Source organism: Zingiber officinale, chromosome 8A (genome assembly GCF_018446385.1).
Source record: "Zingiber officinale cultivar Zhangliang chromosome 8A, Zo_v1.1, whole genome shotgun sequence".
Taxonomy (NCBI): domain Eukaryota; kingdom Viridiplantae; phylum Streptophyta; class Magnoliopsida; order Zingiberales; family Zingiberaceae; genus Zingiber; species Zingiber officinale.
Genome location: NC_056000.1, coordinates 15311319 through 15332230, shown reverse-complemented (window position 1 = coordinate 15332230; position 20912 = coordinate 15311319). Strand labels below are relative to the sequence as shown.

The following is a 20912-nucleotide window of genomic DNA, read 5'->3' as shown; positions in this document are numbered from 1 at the left end:
TTCATACAAAGGATCATTATTGTAAAATAAAATACCCCCTATAATGTATCTATCTATATTATGAAACCACTTGACAGAACTATATCATTTTCACTCAATCAAATTAGTCCACGGTGTTCATTCACATTGCAAAATGTGAAAATGAAATTCAATAAATTGTATTAAAATTATCAGTATATTTTTTCCTCAAAATTAATAAATTGTATTAAAGTATTGTTATAGTAATTATGAGTTCATAACTTTTACCTAATTATGATCTAAAATTATTATATATTTATAACAGTAAATTAATATGAATATTTCATCTTTATCAAATTAATATTATATTTTTTATAATATTTTAATTTTTATTAAGACTAATAATACTATGATATAGCAATTATAAAATTATTACAATATGAGCATTTTTATCAAGACTCATCAATATTGGTCCATACTAGTTAATTTTGATCAATATTTATTATAATAATTATAAATCATAAGTGATATTTGATGTCTAATAAACACTAATCAATATTGTATAGGAGAAGTTATAATCTCGTACATAGTTACCATAACTATATAATTATAGCAATTATAAAAATTATAACTATCATAATCCTAGCTATAACAATTATAGGATGTAACTACTACGAACACTATCAAAAATATACATTATTTCAAAGAATAAAATATACAGTAATAAAATATAATGTTTTTTTGATAATAACTGAAAGAGGCATTTTGTGATGATTTCCAATAAATGTCCTATTTAAAATAGATCGAATAATCTCATTGACATTTAATCCGAACTGGGAGAGCGCAAGGTCTTCTCCCACCCACGGACCCACCTCTTCTGTTCAATTACACGCGGTATGATCGTTGACTTGGTTTTTCTGACCTCATGATCCACGTCGATGTTAATTGCATCGATCTCGACTATTCTCCGTACCTTTCCATGCTGGAGGTTTGATTCATCAAGTTGCGTACGTTACGTACCGGACGATTATTTCCTGCGGCTGGGTTGATAGATGGCGTGGGTCCAAGTGTCCTACCTGTTGGGGGACGACACGCCTAATGCATCCCATAGCCACCGGTCTCATCTTCGCATCAACTAGAGGATCTGACTTCAACGAGCGCGTTCGCATTTTCGTCAAGGGTTCGTATACGTCTTGCTGATTAAAAAAAGGTGAAGCGGAAAAAAAAAATTGAATAAAATGAAAAGGGAAAGAGAAGGGCGAAGGAAATTGCGATCGGTGGGTTAACGTAACTCACCGTCTTCCTCGTCTCGCAACTCAACTCTTGGAATTGGTATCCATTTCTCATCGGACAGTGGATCGCCGGCGCTGTCCCTCCATCGATTCGTCGTCGCCGACGCTGACCATGAGACGCAAGAAGTTCTTTACCAGCATCGCGAAGTCCCTTTTCGGAGGTAGAAACAAAGGTTAGTTACTTGTTCTTCTTTTTTTCTTCTTCTTCTCGATCGATCTGGAATTTTGAGCTTGTTTTCTTGTACTTAAGGTTGCTGTGGTAGTTGCAGCGGCGAAGGAGGAGGATGAATTGGAGAAAATCGCGGCCAAGGAGGAGAAGGTGTTCCAGTACGAGACGCTGGTGGCCGCCACACACAACTTTAGCCCCAAGGAGAAGCTGGGCGAAGGAGGGTTCGGCCCCGTCTTCAAGGTGAAGTGCCCAAAAATAAAAAGTGATCGATCGAGTCGATGGCCAATATCTAATCGATGGCGGAGACTGAGTGCGCATGATGTGTTCGATGCAGGGGCAGCTGGCGGACGGGCGGATTGTGGCGGTGAAGCGGCTGGGGAGGGGATCGCGGCAGGGGGCGAGGGAGTTCCAGAACGAGGCGCTGCTGCTGTCGCGGGTGCAGCACAAGAACATTGTGAGCCTATACGGTTACTGCACCCACGGCGAGGAAATGCTCCTCGTCTACGAGTACGTCCCCAACGAGAGCCTCGACAAGCTCCTCTTCTCCCGTAAGCGCCATTGCCCTTTCCCTTGATTCTCTTCTTCCTCCAACTCTTCCCCTTCGGATTCTTTTGCCCTTTTAATTTTACATATTAATCCTCGCCCAAAGTGATTAGGAAAGAAGGTAAGTCAAGGAGAGTTTCGTCCACCCGTTGTATGAGGTGATCCGTGATATATTTAACAGACGACCCCCGTGACACACTGCAGCAACGCCATATATAAAATATTAATTGTGAGGGCCAAGTAATAGACTCATAGTACATATGAAACATGTCTTCTGCGTTTTTTTTCATGGTCAACTGATAGCTTAATTTCTCTGCGATGTTATTAAAGAAAAATTGTTACGTGTTGTCTGGTGGGTTCAATCGTTCAATCTGGAGCAGTATCCTAGAACCCATGCATGATTAATTAATTCTGGTGTAGCATTTCTTAGGATTGATATGAACTTGGATTGATAATTTACCCCCAAATCCAGTAGAAAAGCCAATATATAAAATTATTTTTAATTTTTCAATACTTCTAAATATGACCGTTTACCAGATTGCATTCTTCTAAACTTAAATCACAATCATCATAATTTAATATCACAATTGACCCCGGACATGGAAGAAAATTATCATTTGGATTTTTATATGCGACAATTTTGACTTGGATAAAAAATGATTTTTTGTTTGACGTGACTGAGGACTCTTATGAATACGGCTACCTCACGAAAACGATATACTATTTTTGATTTTTAAAATTCATTTATCTGTTGTCATAATCCTATCTTATTCTTTAGTTGATCAATGGTTCATTTTTAAAATTTGTTTTTACTATGAACAGACTGCAATTATTGGGCAAATAGGAGTTCTAATATATTTTTTTACTGAACTGGAATCGAGCAGGAGGAGAAGAGGGAGGTCAGTGGAGGAGGAAGTCGACGGAATTGGACTGGCAGCGGCGGTTCCAGGTGATGATGGGGGTGGCGCGGGGGCTTCTGTACCTGCACGAATCGGCGCACACCACAATCATCCACCGCGACATCAAGGCCAGCAACATCCTGCTAGACGAACGGTGGGTGCCCAAGATCGCCGACTTCGGCATGGCGCGGCTGTTCCCGGAAGACCAGACACACGTCCACACCCGCATCGCCGGCACCAACGGCTACATGGCCCCGGAGTACGTCATGCACGGCAAACTCACTGCCAAGGCTGACGTCTTCAGCTTCGGTGTCATCCTCCTCGAGCTCGTCTCTGGCCGCAAGAACAACGCCTTCAACCTGCTCCCCGACCCCGATGCCAACTCCCTCCTCGAATGGGTACGCTAGACTGATCTCCGTTCGATCCTAGTTTCTAAACCAGATTAACTGGAAGTATGAAGCTCTTCTAATTGATTAATTGGGTATCTGACATTATCTCAGGCATGGAAGCTTTACAGGAAGGGGCGTAGTGTGGAGATGATGGATCCTGCCCTGCAGCCCACCGCAGACGAGGAGCAGGTGGCGTTTTGCGTGCAGGTGGGTCTCCTCTGCACGCAGTCCGACCCCAAGCTGCGGCCTGACATGAAGCGAGTTCTCATCGTCTTGTCGAAGAAACCGACGGCGTTGGAGGAGCCGATGAGGCCCGGGGTTCCGGGATCCCGCTACGCAAGAACATCGCACTCGGCCACCGGCGGCTCCCGCACTTCCGCTGGCGAATCTTCCTTCGTCTCCGCCTCCACCTCTGTCTCTGCATCGTCGTCCACTGCACCCTCGACGTCGGTCTCCACAGCTCCGTCGACATCGTCCTCCACAGTTCCGTCGACGTCGTCCTCCACAGTTCCGTCGACATCGTCCTCCACCGCCTCTTCGAACACCCGCATGCGCCATGGGTCGCATCAGAAGCAGAACCGCCTACGACGGCACTAGCTTCGTTTTGCTCTTCATTCATTCTTTGTAGTTTGTTGGTATAATATGAGCATGTCTGTTGGTTTAATCGTTTTTTTTCCAGTGTGTATAATTTGGTGGAGTCGAGTGGTTTTCTTGTAGTGGGACTATAGTACTAGACTGTGTATAATTATTCTATAGGATGAGCATGATTAATGCGCTCATCCTAAATTCTTAATTTCAATATCAAGGCCAACTTACTAAACTTATATTTAACTTAAGACAAATTAAACCTTATCTATTAAGTCACTATATCTCACAATAAGAATTTTGAGTTCAACAAGTTGTGTCCAAACTAGATGCTGCTGCTTTAGCTATGACATGGCATTCTCATTGAAACCAGTTCAAATCTGACAGATTCAATATCCTCAGTTTCCACACTCATCTCAAATTGAAATGGACCGTTCTCATGTTGGAGCTGCAGTTTTAACAACATAACCGAATACCATATATGTTCTTTCTAGTTTGATATGTTGAATTGCTGAGATTAGGTGCATCCACAGAAGTTGAATGTTAACATGAGCATATGAGAGGTCATCTATTCTAATATCTCGTTGAATGTTGCAGGGACCAGAACTCTCTTCACCACCGGATCATTAAGAATCTTCCACCGTTGTTGCTACCGGTGACTCACCTAGCAGCACTTTTAAACAGGAACATTTAGACACAGACAAAACCAGCAAGGTGAAAATTGAATTGCAATGGTTAGTTATCCCATCTAGAAGCTGAGTCGGATGAAGATGGGTGTCGTTGTACGGAAAGTTGACGAGGAGTCGTCAAAGAGTTGAATCTATCGGGTACCCCCTGGACAAGTTCACACGGGCGGTCGACGGCGGGAAATGATCAGGACGATGACGCTATTGCTCTGCACACATTCAGACGAATCCACCAATCGTTAGAGACCAGAAACCAGGGAAAAAGTCCCCCGGTCAGGCCCTCCGACGCTTAAGTCAGGTACTTTTTCCCCAGAAATCACAGAGAAAGGACGAAAAGTAGAGACTAGTGAAAAATGACGAGTAAACGTACCTGCATAAGGGACAAGGCATCCCTTTTTATACTGCAACGGAAGTTTCTGGGTCTGACGGGTTATCAGGAAATGTCGGTTGTCAGACTTTGTTTAGCGGTGATTGACACGTGGCTCTTCTTAATAGGCTGACGACAAAATCGAAGGTGTATTGAGCCCCGACTGTTGGCATATTCCCTGACACCTTGATTATTCTATCTGACAAGCGGTTACGATTCCTTGGCTAATTTGTCTTGTAGTGTCTGAACGACGAGCCTGCATTCCGAGATCTGGACTCACCCTGCTTTTACATATTACTACTCTTTTGTATGCCCCGATCTGCGTTAAGCTTGTATCCAAACCTGCCTTTGTTATCTGTTATCTCCGGTCTACACATCTCGGTCTGCACGCTTGGTCTGTACCCAGACCTATCTCCTGCTCACAGCTATTCTTAGCTTATACGTCATGACCTGCACGCTGGGTCTGTCCAGACTTCTGCTCCTTGCCTTGGATGTCCCGACCTGCAAGCCAGGTCTGTAACCAGATCTGTGATCCTTGGCTTGACTGTTCCGACCTGCACGCTGGGTTTGTCCAGACTTCTACTCCTTGGCTTGGATGTCCCGACCTGTACGCTAGGTCTGTGTCAGACCTCTGCTCCTTGGTATGGATGTTCCGGCCTGCAAGCCAGGTCTGTAACCAGACCTGTGATCCTTGGCTTGGCTGTCCCGACCTGCCCGCTAGGTCTGTGTCAGACCTCTGATCTTTGGCTTAGATGTCCCGACCTGCACGCTAGGTCTGTGCCAGACCTGTGATCCTTGGCTTGGTTGTCCCGACCTGCACGCTAGGTCTGTCCAAACTTCTGCTCCTTGGCTTGGATGTCCCGACCTGTATGCTACGTCTGTGCCAGACCTCTACTCCTTGGTTTGGATGTTCCGACCTGCAAGCCAGGTCTGTAACCAGACCTATGATCCTTGGCTTGGCTGTCCCGACCTGCCCGTTGGGTCTGTGCTAGACCTCTGATCCTTGGCTTAGACGTCACGACCTGCACGCTGGGTCTGTCACAGATCTCTGCTCCTTGGTTTGGATGTCCCGACCTGCAAGCCAAGTCTGTGCCTAGACCTGTTTGTTTGTAGTCTCCATCTTCAGCTATACCCGGCCCGCGGGCCCGTTTATTATCCACTGTCGAGGCTAGTCTTATAATCCCCTTCTTTGACTGCCTTGTCCGCTGAGACTTTGACTTTGGCCACGTAAGCTTGACTTTTGACCTCCCGTCTGTTCGTGTCAGCTTGACAGCTGACCGACCACGAAGGCTTGACTTCTGACTTCCCTTCTGTTCATGTTAACTTGACTATTGACCGACCACGAAGGCTTGACTTCTGACCTTCCCGACCTCCATGTCAGCTTAACTGCTGACCGGCCACGGAGGCTTGACTTCTGACTTTCCAGACCTCCACGTCACCTTGACTGCTGACCGGCCACGGAGGCTTGACTTCTGACCTTCCTGACCTCCAGGTTAGCTTGACTTCTGACCCTCTTGTGGACTTGACTAATAATCATATCATCCCATCGACCCCACAAAATATGCACCGTATCAATTAGCATGCATGGATAGTTGAATTCTTCATCTACCATCTCCATACTCTTATCAAGCACTCACTCCGAATGTACATTTGATATTTTGATTAGTCATACTGACACAGCTGGAGCTGCATTCTATCTGAAAATTTTAAAATGCAGTAAATTTACAAACAGAATTTCCAATAAGATAAACTTAGTGTATATAAAAACTAAGTTTTATCATTGTGATTTTGAGTTAATGAAACATTCAAATATACTTACAAATGCACAATTCAAAAATATTTGATCAAGCTGAGACACGTTACAAAGGGTTCATTGATTAACCATTCATTTTTCCTTGTGAATCTCGATCTCATATGCTTTGCAGTAAACCATCTACGGAATGATCAATAGACACTCAAATATTGCAAGGAAAAAAACACATCTATGAAATAAACTCAATCAAAATTTACAAACAAAATAAATATTAACAAATTAATGAAAAAATAAATCTCACATTGCAGCAGTACTACATCACCAGCCGCCAGCAGCGATGATTGATCTCACTTCGGTGTGTTCTCTGTTTTAAAAACATGTATTTTATATATATACACACACATACTGGTAAATTATTTAAATCTTCTAGAAAAATGAATTATGTTACATAAAAACAATTAAAAATATTTCAACATCATTCATTAATTTTATTTAATTGAACAAATTCTAATTAAAACGCTTGATTTGATATTATTTTTTTTTAGAAGTATACATGTTACCCAAACGTTAAAAAAACAAATTAAATTATATTCAGTCAAAATTATTTTGTTATATTTATCATCTAATCTTAAACAAACGCATTGACTTTCACTAAATATAGATCTTCTACTAATCCAAATTTATCTCCGTATTTTGCGCTTCATTAGAATAGAATACTTTTTGACACCTAAAACCTTCAAAAACAAGGTGTCGATGAAGTGGTCATGACGTGGCTAATGACCAAACAAAGTAAAATGAAGGTAAAGACAGATTATATATAATCCCCCTCATCATATTGCATCTTCAAACTCTTTTCACTAGGGAATCAAAGACTCAAGAAAGGAAGAAGGTTCATGAATGTTTAACTTTTTTATTCATACCCTTTTCAACCGTGTAATTCTTATAAATCATCAACTTCTGTGCAGAACATAATTTATTTGCGAAGATGCTCGAGGCAGAAGCTAATCCCCATATGATGGTGGAGATTTACAAGTCAGCCCGGAGCAATAGAGAGGTAAATTTATTTATTTATTTTTATTTTTTTATAAACAATTTAACGTTTTTCTCTAAAAATTTAATGTTTTTTTCCCAAGGATGAAATGATCCGAGGGCATATTGACACTGCTGCACCATTTGAGTCAGTTAAGGCAGCGATCAATAAGTTTGGTGGTGTTGTTCATCGTGAGGCTAAAGCAATTCCAGCTGCAGAGGTAAATTTAGCTTGACTGGTTTTACTTTTAAGATAGCACTCAATTCAACCATTATTAGCTAAATTCTTTTATACGCAGAGGCAGAAAACTATACAACTTGAATTTGAGAAAGTACAAGAAGAAATTCTAGAGCACAGAAAAGAATATGAAGTTGTAGAAGAAACCAAAGCACAAGTGGTGAAGAAGCTAGATGATGCAAAGAGATATATCGAAGAGCTGAAGTTAAGCTTGGAGAAATCAGAAAGTTCGGAGAGAAAGGCCAAGGAGGAAGCTGAGATTGCAGATGTGAGACTGAGACAACAGCATCGAGAAATCGTGAGCTGCGCAAGTGTTGGAAAATTGGAGGTTGCCAAAGAACTCATTGATGCAGATTTAGCATCAGCAAAGGAAGAGCTAGAACTGATGATGAGGGCTAAAAGGTTGGTTTCTGAATCAAATGAGATGGAGGTGAGAACCAACAAGGAATTGCTTGAGCTGGCTCAATCTGCACATCTTGAAGTTGAGGAACAAGATTTTCAAGTTGAGCAGGACAAGTTAAACTGGGAGAAGGAATTGAAGCGAGTGGAGAATGAGTTGCAACAGTTCAATGAGTTGCAACTCCGGCAAACAAGTGAGCTGGAATCAAGACTAGACAAAGTTTCTGCCGCACTCTCTGAGAAGAAAGCTGAATTGACTTCATTCAAAGAATTACATGAGGCGAGGGTTGACATTGAGGAAGCAAAAAAACGAGTCGTCGATCTTAAAGCTACGGTTTTTTCACTCTCTGCCGAGTTGGAGACGGAGAAGAGATTCCTTAAAAGCTTGAGAGAAAAGGAAGGTTTGGCTATTGCCTCTGTGTCATCTCTTGAAGCTGAACTTGAGGCCATAGAAACCAAACTAGAACAGGCTATGGCACATGATTCATCCGATAGAGTCACCTTGTCGATAGAAGAGTATTTCAAACTTAGCCAGAAAGCGAACGAAGCGGAAGAGATGGCGAGAAGAAGGACCATCTCTGCCATTGAGCAACTCAAAGAAGCCAAGGAATCCAAAGCGAGGAGGTTGCAGGAGCTGGAGGAAGCAAATAAGAAGATCCTAATACAGAAGAAGACATTGAATGCTACATTGGAAGAGATAGAGAAGACGAACGAAGCTAAACTCAACCTGGAGCAAGAGCTGAGGAGGCCGAGAGGGCAGGAGAGGATGGCGACGAGTGGCGTTGCAAGGAGTTTATCTGCGGTATCGGATCCCGGTGTCTTGTTGGATCAAGAATTCCGTGTTGTCGAAGCGGATGAAGCACGCACGAGGAGGTCGAACAACTTCAAAGCAGCTGGATGGGCGAGGAAGAGGAGCAAATCACTGCTTCCGAAGATTTTCAATTTTTGGGGATAACAAAAGAAGTCCGAAAGGATTAGAAACACAACACGCATGATCTTGCATTAAAAGGAACATTTTTTTTGATCCATTCATGAACTCGATGTTGTTTTAAAAGGGGATTAGCCTGCCCTTGTTCAAGTGTTGAGCATTTTTGGATGATTCATGTCGAAATTGGAACAGAGATGAATGCTTACATTTGAACTTTCTTCCCCCCCATTGTACTTTTTTTTCATACTATTGATTCTTTCGATTATTTATTGTCCTAAGTTTTGCCAAAAGAAATTATTGGGGCATGTTTTATAAAATATAAAATATAAAACATGAAAAATAGTGAATTATAGAAAATATGTTAAATCGTAGGAAAGTATGATAGTAAGTCATAATATAAAATAATAAGGGCATTGTAAAAAGTTTAAAAATATATAGAGTAAAAAGTGAAAATTTCACTGTTTGGTAGAAATTTTTTTATTGTTATTTTTCAATATAATCTAAAGGCATATAATAATTAATTATTTCCTTTTTCTTTTGCTCAATGGAAAAATATATTAAAATTCCCTATTATTTCAACTTTTTCTCATTTATGTCCCTCAAAACTTTTTTATATCATTTATATTCCTCCTCGCATCCCACCACCAACTACCCTATTAAGATTTAACGGAATGTACATGTGATCACCTCGTGAGTCAAGAAAAGCCCATAAAATATCTTCAACGGCCTTATTTCTACATTTCAAATCCTAATCTTCAAAATCGATCGTCTCCTTCCTCCTAACTCCCTCTCTCAATCTTCCAATTTGTGTCTGATTTTGGACTGTGACAGCAAAAAAGATTCGTCACGACTCTCAATCATAAGTGTGATCTTTTTTTAGAAGTGTCTTGGTAATAATTGGGATTGAATCAGTCATTGAATGTTAAACTTTAATGATTTTTGTTTTTGTTACTTGTAGTGTTTATCAGATATGTTTTGTGATTTTGGAGTGGAATATACTGAAAAAAAAATTGGGCAGATATTGTAACAGTGTAGGAAAATGAATCTACTTTTGGGGCCGATATACTGAAAAAAAATAATCTTTTTATTTTTCTAATATGAAAAATGTCAACTTTAATATTATTGTATATTCTGGTAAAGATACATATTAGCAATTTCAATGGGAATTTTATTTTGAAAGGATGTGGTGCTTAAATTTCATATTTTAAGAATTTGGATATATTAATTTGGCATCATTTCCTATCGTCGAATAATTTTTACTTTTATATCGATTGAAACATATCTATGTCGTATCTTGATTTTATGCTAAAATGATGATGAGTCCTTTTGATTTGATTTCAGCATACTATTAGAATTTTACAATATATGATTAGAATTTATGTTTAAAATGTTTATTTATTATAATATACGAAAAATATATGCTATTTTTTTTAGGGAACCCTGATATTTATGATAATTGAAAAGAAATTCATGTTCAAATTAATAAATATAATGGTACGTTACACAAATCGTACCTGAGTAAAGAGGAAGTATTGATAATTTTTAATTTATATAAAGAGAAACAATGTACTTCCTTCATCCCTACTTGCCAAAGAGGTTCGAGCTCAATTTTAAGGTCAATTTCAATTGTCTCTTTAAATTCTAGTAAAAAAATGATTCAGACTGAAGAATTATCAAAATTAATAAATAGTTAGTTAGATTTAACGGATGAGTATCGTAATAATGTATCTAAGATCGCTGAGATGTATAAAGAGTTTTTTAAAAAATAAATTAGATTCTCTCTATGTTAGTAATTAATTAATATAATTATTTTAGTTGGATGAATATATCTGTTATAAAAAGGAGTTGGATGAATGTACCAAATCTAAAATTCTATTTTATGTTGAATGAACACTAGCTAATTCAAGTTGTTCTATCTTTTATTAATTTCGTCGGTAAATGTCTCTGGTTAATGAGTATAAGTTAACGGATTTTAATTTAACGGGTGCGGGTGGAAAAGTTACCGACGAAAAATTAATCAATCCTTATGCTTTTTCCGACGGAAAAGTTAACCGGTTTTCTATATTAAGCTTTCGTCGGCAGTTATCGACGGAATTAAGTGTCCGTCGAAAAATACCGACGGAAGATTGATTCCGTCGGTAACGTAGATTAAAATTAGGGCACGGGAGCTCCCTTTCCTCTCCGTGCGACCCGTGCTTTTTCCTCTCTCAGTGATTTTCCGGCTTTGACGATCTCCTCTCCGCGTCCAGCAGCCTCGTGTCCTCTCCCGTTCACCGTGATCCGCAACCAGCGACTCAAGTATGCTCCTCTCCTCTCTTGTCTCTTCCTTTTCACACCCACGGCAGTCGCCGCGGCCTGCTCGTGGCAGGCCAACCACTGCAGGCGTCTGCTCGCGGCAGGCGAGCTGTGGCAACCAGCTGTGGCAGCCCAGCTGCCGCAGGCGCTTGTCTGCGGCATGCCGTCCGCCACAAGCCGACTGTTGGAGGACAACCGCCGTAGGCGCTTGTTTGCGGCATGCCGACCGCCACAGGCCGACTGCTAGAGGTCGGCCACTGCAGGCGCCTGCGGCGCCTGCTTGCTGCCTAATCGAGGCTAGCCGCGGGGCCTTTGTTGGGATCTTAGATGGCTAGAGGGGGGTGAATAGCCTCTTTAAAAACTTAAGCAGAGAGTTCTACACAGAAACTAGTTAGCGCAGCGGAATAAGCAAACTAAAACAAAACGAAAACCAGCACACAAACACTGATACACAGATTTACGAGGTTCGGGGATAACTTGCCCCTACTCCTCGACGTGTCCGTAAGGTGGACGACTCCTTGATCTTCGGTAGATCGCACCCCGGAAGAATTCCGACTAAAGATCCTCCTTGTAGGTGGAGTAACCTTCCCACAAAGTCTCAAGAAATATCTAAGTTAAAGCACAAGACTTACAGAAGCTCGGTGGCAGAGAAGAATGAAAAATGCTTACAACCACGCGAGGATCAGTAGCAGAACAGAGATCGCAGTTCACCCGAGAGCTCAAGAACTTCGCACAACAGCACAGACTTTTCTTTCAAGCTTTCTTGTTGTTGTGTTCTTCTTTCCTCTCGCTGTTTTTACTGCTTCTGAAGCCCTATTCCCGATCATGGTCAGACTGCACGAATCAGTGCTGCAGCCAATCCCTCTTTCTCCTTACCTGGTTCTCTGAACTCACACCAATGAAATCACAGTCATCACTGGCGTCTCTGGATACGAACCAATAAGTAGAGGTCAAACTGAGCGCAGCCTAATCGCAATCAGATTCACCAGTGAACGTTGATGCCTCAAATGCATCTGTTGCAACAAATCACAGTGAAAAGAGCACTTGTCTTCTTCTCTTAATGAAGCTTAATTTGAATTCAACCATAAGAGTGTGACCTGCAACCTGCAAGCTAAAAAGACTCACAGCAGATGGTTAAAAACAGACGGGTGAAACCAAATACGGCAAGAAGAAAAAGTGCATGCAGAACAATCAATACCGTGGATCGGTCAGCAGACCGATCCACGCTTTCTGGATCATTGCTGATCGGTCTGCGGACCGATCAGGCACTTATTTGATCGGTCCCCAGACCGATCAGATGTCGCTCTTTCCAAATACGCGCAGCTTCTGATCGGTCTGCGGACCGATCAGGCACTAATCTGATCGGTCCCGAGACCGATCAGATGTCGCTCTTCCCAGTGCTGTAAGCCCTCCTGATCGGTCTCCAGACCGATCAGTAAACTCACAGTAGGCTACTGATCGATTTCTGATCGGTCTGCAGACCGATCAGTAATCGATCAGTAGCCACTGATCGATTCCTGATCGGTCGCCAGACCGATCAGGTGTCCAAGGTTTCACTGGATCGGTCTGCCGACCGATCCAGCTTCTTGACTCAGTCCGGGTCGAGCCCTCTCTGACCTAGTCCGGAGACACGAGCTCCCTAGCCCTCTCCGACTTCATCTGGTCCTAGAGAACGAGCTACCGAGCCCTCTCTGACTTCGCATGCCAAGTTTCCTTCTTGGACTTTTCAACACCAGATGTCCGATCACCCTTGATCCATCTGGATTTTCCCTTGCCTGGCTTCACTCACCAGGACTTGCACCTAGCTTCACTCACTAGGGTTTTCACCTGACTTCACTCACCAGGATTTCCAATCTGCCTGACTTCACTCACCAGGACTTGCACCTAGCTTCACTCACTAGGGTTTTCACCTGACTTCACTCACCAGGACTTTCCAACTGCCTAACATCCCAGTTAGGACTTTCTCAATCAGGTCAACCAAGTCAACTTAGATTAGTAATCAATCTGAGTTAAATATCTGATACAAACTTAAATCAGTGTCAACAGCAAAACAACATCCAGGTCAGACTGTATCAACAATCTCCCCCTTTTTGTTGTTTGACAACACGATTTAAGTTTAGATCAGAAATGCTCATATACCCATAATTTTTAGGGAAATCAGGATCCTCCCCCTAAGACGGATATACCTTAGTTATCTTCTCCCCCTTTTTCATATCGACTCGATGAAGTCAATTCATCACTTAACTTAGTCGAATAGGTGCGAATTAGGTAAGAGGATTAAAAAAAAAAAAAACTCAAAGTCATCCTCTCCCCTAAAATCAACCTTTCATTCATTTCTAAACTTAGTTATCTTCTCCCCCTTTGTCAAACACCGAAAAGGAGCGAACAAGGTAAAAGAGCTCCCCCTTAATCCATACTTTCCTCTGCTTAATCCCCCTAGAGTTCCTTCTAAGTGTATTTTAGGACAGTAAATGAATAAAGAAATAAGACATATGAAGAGTATAGTAACAACCAAGAAAAGAACAACAAATATATAAAGAAGGATGAGTAGCGTAACAGTAAGTAGCAGACAACCAGGTTAGACATAAGTATCTAGCAACCATCATCTAGAACATACAATCAATATGATATCATAGAACAGTGTCTCAGTCAGCCTCCTCATCATGAGGAGCATCAGCAATATCAGCGGGAGGAAAGGATCCCTGAGGTGGCAAGCCGCTGCTCGAAGATGGATAGCCCGGGAAATCCTGCGGAGGTGGATATCTGGCCATCCAGTCCATAATCGTCTGATGGGTCGCCAGCTGCTGACTGCGCAAATCATCGTAGCGCTGGTCAATCCGGACGCGTAGCCCATCGAACTCAGCAGCCATCATCTCCTCGTGGCGATCAAATCGGCTCTCCAACTCAGCGATCTGCCAGCGCAGATTTGGATCCGCCTCGCCATATGCAGCAGCAGCAGCAACCTGTCATCGTGGTAACTCACCTAGTGCCCTCCCATCCTTCCACCTAACCGCCCCAGCCTGTCCTAAGATTCCAGACTTGGAAAACACACGTTTCCCAAGTCGTCAATCCTGCCTAACCATCTTTACTATCCTCCCCTTAGAGACGTCAATACCGAGGGTCTCAAGCCAGTCAGTAATTACATGCCCATAAGGCATATAGATGGTGTAACCGCTTGGCTCGCTATGGGATATGATAGAAGTATAGACACTCGACATGATATCAAAGTCAAGACGCCTACGCAACCCATAAAGCATCAGACAATGATACGGTCGAATCTCTGCCAATGGTTTAGAGGTAATAGGTAGAAGACAGTTTGTGACAATTTTGAAAAGAATGTAATCAGGAGCAGAAAGGCCAAGGGCTGCAAATGTAGGAAAATCGACATCTAACTCATCTAATCCATCCGGTCTCGGATGCCCAAAGAAGTACTCATAAATCGAGTCAGATGAGACATCAAGAGGATGAGGCACGGGTTCAGGCAAAGCAGGATAGAATGAGAACACCGTCCCCGAACACATACGACAGCCTAAATAATCAAAGAAGGCAATTAAGCTGAAATCAACGTTTTGCTTAGCCACTCTTGATCTATAACTACCATCAATAGTCTGATGAAGGTTGTTATAGAATTCAGAAACTAGGTCAAAGTTGATATCCCTCTCTAAATATACCAAGGAATCAAGTTTATAGTAGGCGATGGTCTCCGTAATCGTTGGACAAAACTCATTCATGTAGTTTTTATCGACTGATCTACATGGGAGCAACTTGAAGGTCCTTTCCTTAAAGGATTTTTCAAACTGTTGGTTGAGGAATCTCCCCGAACTGGACGGTTGAGGTCGGGAGGTTTCTTTGGACTTGGACTTATCTTTGGACTTGGAAGTACCCTCACCTACTGGTTTCTTCCTAAGGGGTTAGCAATGTGGTAAAATGGGGCAATGAGTGAGCACCGGAGCCACCAACAATCAAGAACCGAGACAACAGAACAACAGAAGATTCAGTGAGAAATGAAAACACAATGCCAAGTTCTAGAGAGGTAAGAAGTTACCTTGGTGCCATTTGAACTTTAGGCTAGGACTTCCGAGGGCTAGAGCTTCGGCTAGGGTTTGGCGTGCAAAGAGAAGAGAAAGGGTGAGCTGGTGGGAAGAGTCGGCTAGGGTTTCGCGTGAACGAGGAAAAGAAGGGATCGGGAGGTTTTAAGGGTTTAGATGGGTGTACAGTGAAGAAATGATCGGACGGTTGTCCGATCAGAAGGTATCAGAAGCCTCCTGATCGGTCCCTGGACCGATCCAGGAACATCCTGATCGGTCCACGGACCGATCAGGAGACGATCAGTACTAACTGATCGGTCCCTTGACCGATCAGCGAGATTCCTGATCGGTCGGTAGACCGATCAGAGATTGATCAGTGGCTTTTATGCCGAGTTGATCTGATCGGTCTCCGGACCGATCAGGGAACTCTCTGATCGGTCTGTAGACCGATCAGAAAGGGATCAGTAGCGGGCTCGAGCGTTCCAGGCTGACCTGATCGGTCTGTAGACCGATCAGTGTCTGATACTAGTATCTCCCGTAATTTCAGTAACTGAAAATAGTAATTTCAGTAACTGATAATAGTAATTTTAGTAACTGAACTTGTTTATAATCCAAAAGTTTCAGACTCTTATCAAACAAAACCTCACACTAACTCCAACCATATGGAATTCTGTCTCCTCGGTCCTTAGAAGTTCAAAACATATTTTTGCTAAACTCATCTCTATGATCAGGTTCAAATATGTCAAAATAGAAACAACTTGTCCTAATTTTTCAATCAAGGCATGAAAGCTGAAATTTTTGATCCTTGTTATGTTTAGTTTCAAGTTTGTCAAAATATATTCAAGTTGCTATTATTTCCTTTAACAACTTATCATTTTATCAATCAAAGGCATGAAATGAACCAAACAACAATACCAATCAACACATCAACCATCAACCATAATTAGATAATTTCTAGGCAAAAGTCTAACCAAGATTCCTTGGTTGGAATATATGAGTAAGATCTAGGAGCCAAATACACATGAATTATGTAATGACCTTCCCCATACTCAATTAATGTCTCTTCAACCTAATTATTCAAGGGATGCTTGATACATTTTGAATAATTTGGTTGATCCTAGCACCTCACCTCATATTTAGCAGACAAAAACAATTTGTTAAACCTTATAGTTTGTGTGAGATGTCCCCAAGTTGCCCAAATTAATTTCCCAATTTTTCTTGTCACTTTAATGATCCTTATTGATCATGATGTGGTCAACATGACTTATTGAGCCAAACACATTCCCAATTCCCTCCTTAAATGACTAAATTCATTTTCCGGAAGGGGTTTTGTGAAAATGTCGGCTAAGTTTGACTTTGACTCAACATAAGTGAGTGCAATGTCTCCCCTAGCTACGTGATCTCTAATGAAGTGATGACGCACTTCAATGTGTTTGGTCCTTGAATGATGGACTGAATTTTTCGTTAGGTTTATTGTGCTAATGTTGTCACACAACACTTGCACTCCCTTATACGAAAGTCCATAATCTTCTAGAGTGTGAATCATCCACAACAATTGTGATACACTCTCTCCCATGGCAATGTATTCAGCCTCAGTCGTGGAGAGAGCAACACAATGTTGCTTCCGACTTGACCAACTAACTAATGATGAACCTAAGAATTGGCAACCCCCACTAGTGCTTTTCCGATCCAATTTGCACCCAGCATAATCGGAATCGGTATAGCCTATCAAGTCAAAAGACTCTGTACGAGGGTACCATAGACCTACTCGAATTGTGCCCTTAAGGTATCTCAATATTCTCTTAACTGCAATTAAATGAGATTCCTTGGCACAGACTTGATATCTAGCGCACATGCCCACAGCAAAAAGTATGTCTGGTCGACTAGCTGTGAGATATAGAAGACTACCAATCATGCTTCTATATTGCGTTAGATCAATTGGTTTTCCACTCTCATCATTGTCAAGGCGAGTGTTTGTCGCCATTGGAGTGGAACTTTCTTAGAGTCACTCATATTGAATTTTCTAAGCATCTCTTGAGTGTATTTTGTCTGATGGACATAAATTCCATCTCGAGTTTGTTTGATTTCAAGTCCGAGGAAGAATGTCAACTCTCCTACTAGACTCATCTCAAACTCACTTTCCATGTGAGAAATGAATTCATTCAAATAGCCCTTGTTATTTGAGCCACAAATTATGTCATCGACATATACTTGGGATACAAAAATGTTTTCACCATCTCTACGTAGAAATAGTGTTGGGTCTATTTGACCTCTTACAAATCCCTTCTCTAGTAAATAAGTTGACAGCCTTTTGTACCAAGCTCGAGGTGCTTGTTTAAGCCCATAAAGAGCTTTCTTGAGCTTGTATACATGGTTTGGAGCTTCGGTACTCACAAACCCCGGTGGTTGTTCAACATAGACCTCTTCTTTGATGAATCCGTTTAAGAAGGCTGATTTAACGTCCATTTGATAGAGCTTGAAACCTCTATGTGCAGCAAAAGCTAGCATCAAACGAATGGACTCTAATCGAGCCACGGGAGCATAAGTCTCATCATAATCGAGACCTTCGACTTGACTATAGCCCTTGGCTACAAGTCTTGCCTTGTTTCTGACAACTTCTCCCTTTTGATTTAACTTATTTTTGAAGACCCATTTAGTTCCAATAATGGTGGTCTTCTTAGGTCTAGGAACTAAGTCTCACACTTGGCTCCTTTCAAATTGACCTAACTCATCTTGCATAGCTAAGATCCAATCAGGATCGTGCAATGCATCATCAACTATTTTTGGTTCAATCTCTGAAATCAATGCGACTTCATTAGACTCATTTCTAAAGAATGACCTAGTCCTAACCCCTTGTTGGATGTCTCCCACAATTTGGTCTTGGGGATGACTAGTGGCTAACCTAGACTGCCTTGGTGTTGGCGGTGCCTCATGAGTGGTCTCACTCGGCACAGGCAAGGACTCAATATCAGGCAAAGGATCAGATTGAGTTCTTTGTTGCCTTTGCTCATCAACATCAGAGTCAACTTCGACTCGTTCTTCATTTTGATCATTCAAACTTAGATTTCTAAGTTCAAATTGAATTTCTCCTACATCCCTTGGTTGATCATTTAAGTTAGGGATTTCTTCAAAAGCTACATCAGAGGATTCTTCAATCAATTTAGTCCTATTGTTGTAGACTCGATAGGCTTTGCTGGTAAGAGAGTACTCGACCAGTATCCCTTGATCAACCTTAGCCGTGAACTTCCCAAGATGATCCTTGGTGTTCAAGATAAACACCTTACAACCAAATACCCTAAGATGTTTAATTGTAGGCGGTTTCCCAAACCAAAGTTCATGGGGAGTCTTTCCTAAAAACCTATGTATTAAAACTCGATTTTGCACATAGCAAGCTGTATTCACAGCTTCAGCCCATAAGTAGCTCGGTAGTGAGTACTCATTGAGCATGCTTCGTGCAGCCTCTTGTAGGACTCGGTTCTTTCTCTCCACAACCCCATTTTGCTGTGGGGTCCTTGGAGTAGAGAACTCATGCCTATATCCCTTTTCTTTACAAAACTCTAAAAACCTATGATTTTGAAATTCCCCACCATGATCACTTCTAATGGTTTTAATTGTTGTCGATTTTTCATTTTCAGTTCTTCTACAAAAGGAAATAAAAATATCTATAGTTTGGTCCTTATGTTTCAAAAAGAAAGTCCATGTGTATCTAGTAAAATCATCAACGATTACCAAGCAATATCTACTTCCATTCAATGATATTACACTACTGCAATCAAATAGGTCCATGTGCAATAAATCTAAAGCAGTAGATGTACTTACAGTGCTTTTACCTTTATGAACAACTTTTGTTTGCTTACCCTTTTGACATGCATCACATAGTTTGGTCTTGTGGTACTTGATGCTGGGTAAGTCTCGCACTAATCCTTGGTTGGCCAACTTCCGGATGTTCTTCATGTTTACATGTGCCAACCTTCTATGCCATAGCCAAGACTCTTCTTCTTTCGACATGAAACACTTAATCAAAGCATTAGTAGCACTTTTAAACGATACTTGATAAATATTATCAACCCTTGTGCCTACTAGTATCAGTCAAGTGTGTCAATGTGTTTAACCAAACATTGACTTGAATGAAATTCAATTGTGTAACCCGTATCACACAATTGACTGACACTTAGGAGATTAAAAGTCATCCCCTTGACTAGAAGGACATTCTTGATATGGAGACATTCGGATATATGAATGTCTCCAACTCCTACAACCTTAAGGCTACCATTATTACCAAAAGACACATTACCTCTACTTTTGTTTTGAATGGTTGTAAACAGTGATTTGTCCCCGGTCATGTGCTTGGAGCATCCACTATCAACAAACCAAGTTGATAGATGCTCCCCCTCGACCAATGCCTACAAGACACGGAAGATAGAGGTTTTAGGTACCCAAATCTTGGGACCTAATGCTTCTACAATGAAAGACCTAGGAACCCATGCCTTGGTCATACCTTTCCTAGTTCCATGAGCCCTAGAAACATGTGATCTACTATTTTGAGTTCTAGACATTAGAGAAATGAAACTCGACTCCTTGGGTTGATACCCTAGCCCGGCCTTGTTGTAGACTGCCCTTTGGGCATTTAGAATCATGTCTAGAGTCTTAGAGCTAGTTGAGAACTTCTCAAGCATTTTCTTGAGTTTCTCAACCTCACCCTTTAAAGCCTTGTTCTCATCCTCAAGGACTTCTAGATGTAGGTCATCGACCTCATCTTCCCTAAGGGTCCTTAAGGTTTTTACTTCTTCTTTTAACAATTTATTTTCTGTTTTTGACTTTTTAAGCAATGAAGATAAGTGAGTGATAGTCTTATAACACTTTTCTATATGAGAAGAGGTTACCTCTTCATCATCTGACGATGATGAAGCCGCGGTTGAAGCGTCGCTCGAATCTCCCTCACTTCCGGAGTCCGAAACCTCCCTTGCCATGAGTGCTAATTGTCGTGTGCTCTTTTCCATCTTCTCTTCTTCCTCCGATGAGCTTGATGAGGACTCATCCCAAGTGGCCTTGAGAGTCTTCTTCTTCTTGGCTCTTTCCTCCTTCTTTTTGGCTCGTTCCTCCTTCCTCTTTAATTTCGGACACTCGCTCCGAATGTGTCCTTTCTTGCTACACTCATAACATATAACATTAGATTTATCAAAATTTTGATCATTAGCTTTACCTTTTCCTTTGTATCTTCGGCTTCTTCTCATAATCCTTCTTACGAAGTTCGCCATCTCACTTGATGATGATCCACTTTCATCATCGGATTCGGAGGAAGAGGTGGATGAGGAAATCTCCTTTTCCTTCTTCTTTTCCTTCTTTCTTCTTCC

At 41.5% G+C, this 20912-nt stretch overlaps 2 protein-coding genes across 3 annotated transcripts; both read left to right on the top strand.

The window, feature by feature from the left end:
• Positions 1 to 1152: 1152 nt before the first annotated feature.
• On the top strand, positions 1153 to 4070 carry LOC122012665 (cold-responsive protein kinase 1-like). 2 transcript variants are annotated; one of them, XM_042569272.1, is made up of 5 exons: positions 1153 to 1423; positions 1520 to 1659; positions 1754 to 1967; positions 2847 to 3259; positions 3362 to 4070. In XM_042569272.1, the coding sequence occupies exons 1-5, from the start codon at positions 1363 to 1365 to the stop codon at positions 3845 to 3847; spliced, it is 1314 nt and encodes a 437-aa protein (XP_042425206.1). In that variant the 5' UTR covers positions 1153 to 1362; the 3' UTR covers positions 3848 to 4070. The 2 variants fall into 2 exon arrangements, with proteins under 2 accessions (XP_042425206.1, XP_042425205.1); XM_042569271.1 differs by having other exon boundaries at positions 1514 to 1659.
• Positions 4071 to 7626: 3556 nt separating this feature from the next.
• On the top strand, positions 7627 to 9262 carry LOC122010550 (protein WEAK CHLOROPLAST MOVEMENT UNDER BLUE LIGHT-like 2). The gene is made up of 3 exons (XM_042567073.1): positions 7627 to 7695; positions 7775 to 7891; positions 7970 to 9262. The coding sequence occupies exons 1-3, from the start codon at positions 7627 to 7629 to the stop codon at positions 9260 to 9262; spliced, it is 1479 nt and encodes a 492-aa protein (XP_042423007.1).
• The last annotated feature ends 11650 nt before the right edge of the window (positions 9263 to 20912 follow it).

Coding starts and splice junctions, on each gene's coding strand:
- LOC122012665 (XM_042569271.1), top strand. CDS start 1,363: ATGAGACGCAAGAAGTTCTTTACCAGCATCGCGAAGTCCCTTTTCGGA. Junction 1,660..1,753: donor GGTTCGGCCCCGTCTTCAAG/GTGAAGTGCCCA, acceptor TGTTCGATGCAG/GGGCAGCTGGCGGACGGGCG. Junction 3,260..3,361: donor CCAACTCCCTCCTCGAATGG/GTACGCTAGACT, acceptor ACATTATCTCAG/GCATGGAAGCTTTACAGGAA.
- LOC122010550 (XM_042567073.1), top strand. CDS start 7,627: ATGCTCGAGGCAGAAGCTAATCCCCATATGATGGTGGAGATTTACAAG. Junction 7,696..7,774: donor CAGCCCGGAGCAATAGAGAG/GTAAATTTATTT, acceptor TTTTTTCCCAAG/GATGAAATGATCCGAGGGCA. Junction 7,892..7,969: donor AAGCAATTCCAGCTGCAGAG/GTAAATTTAGCT, acceptor TTTTATACGCAG/AGGCAGAAAACTATACAACT.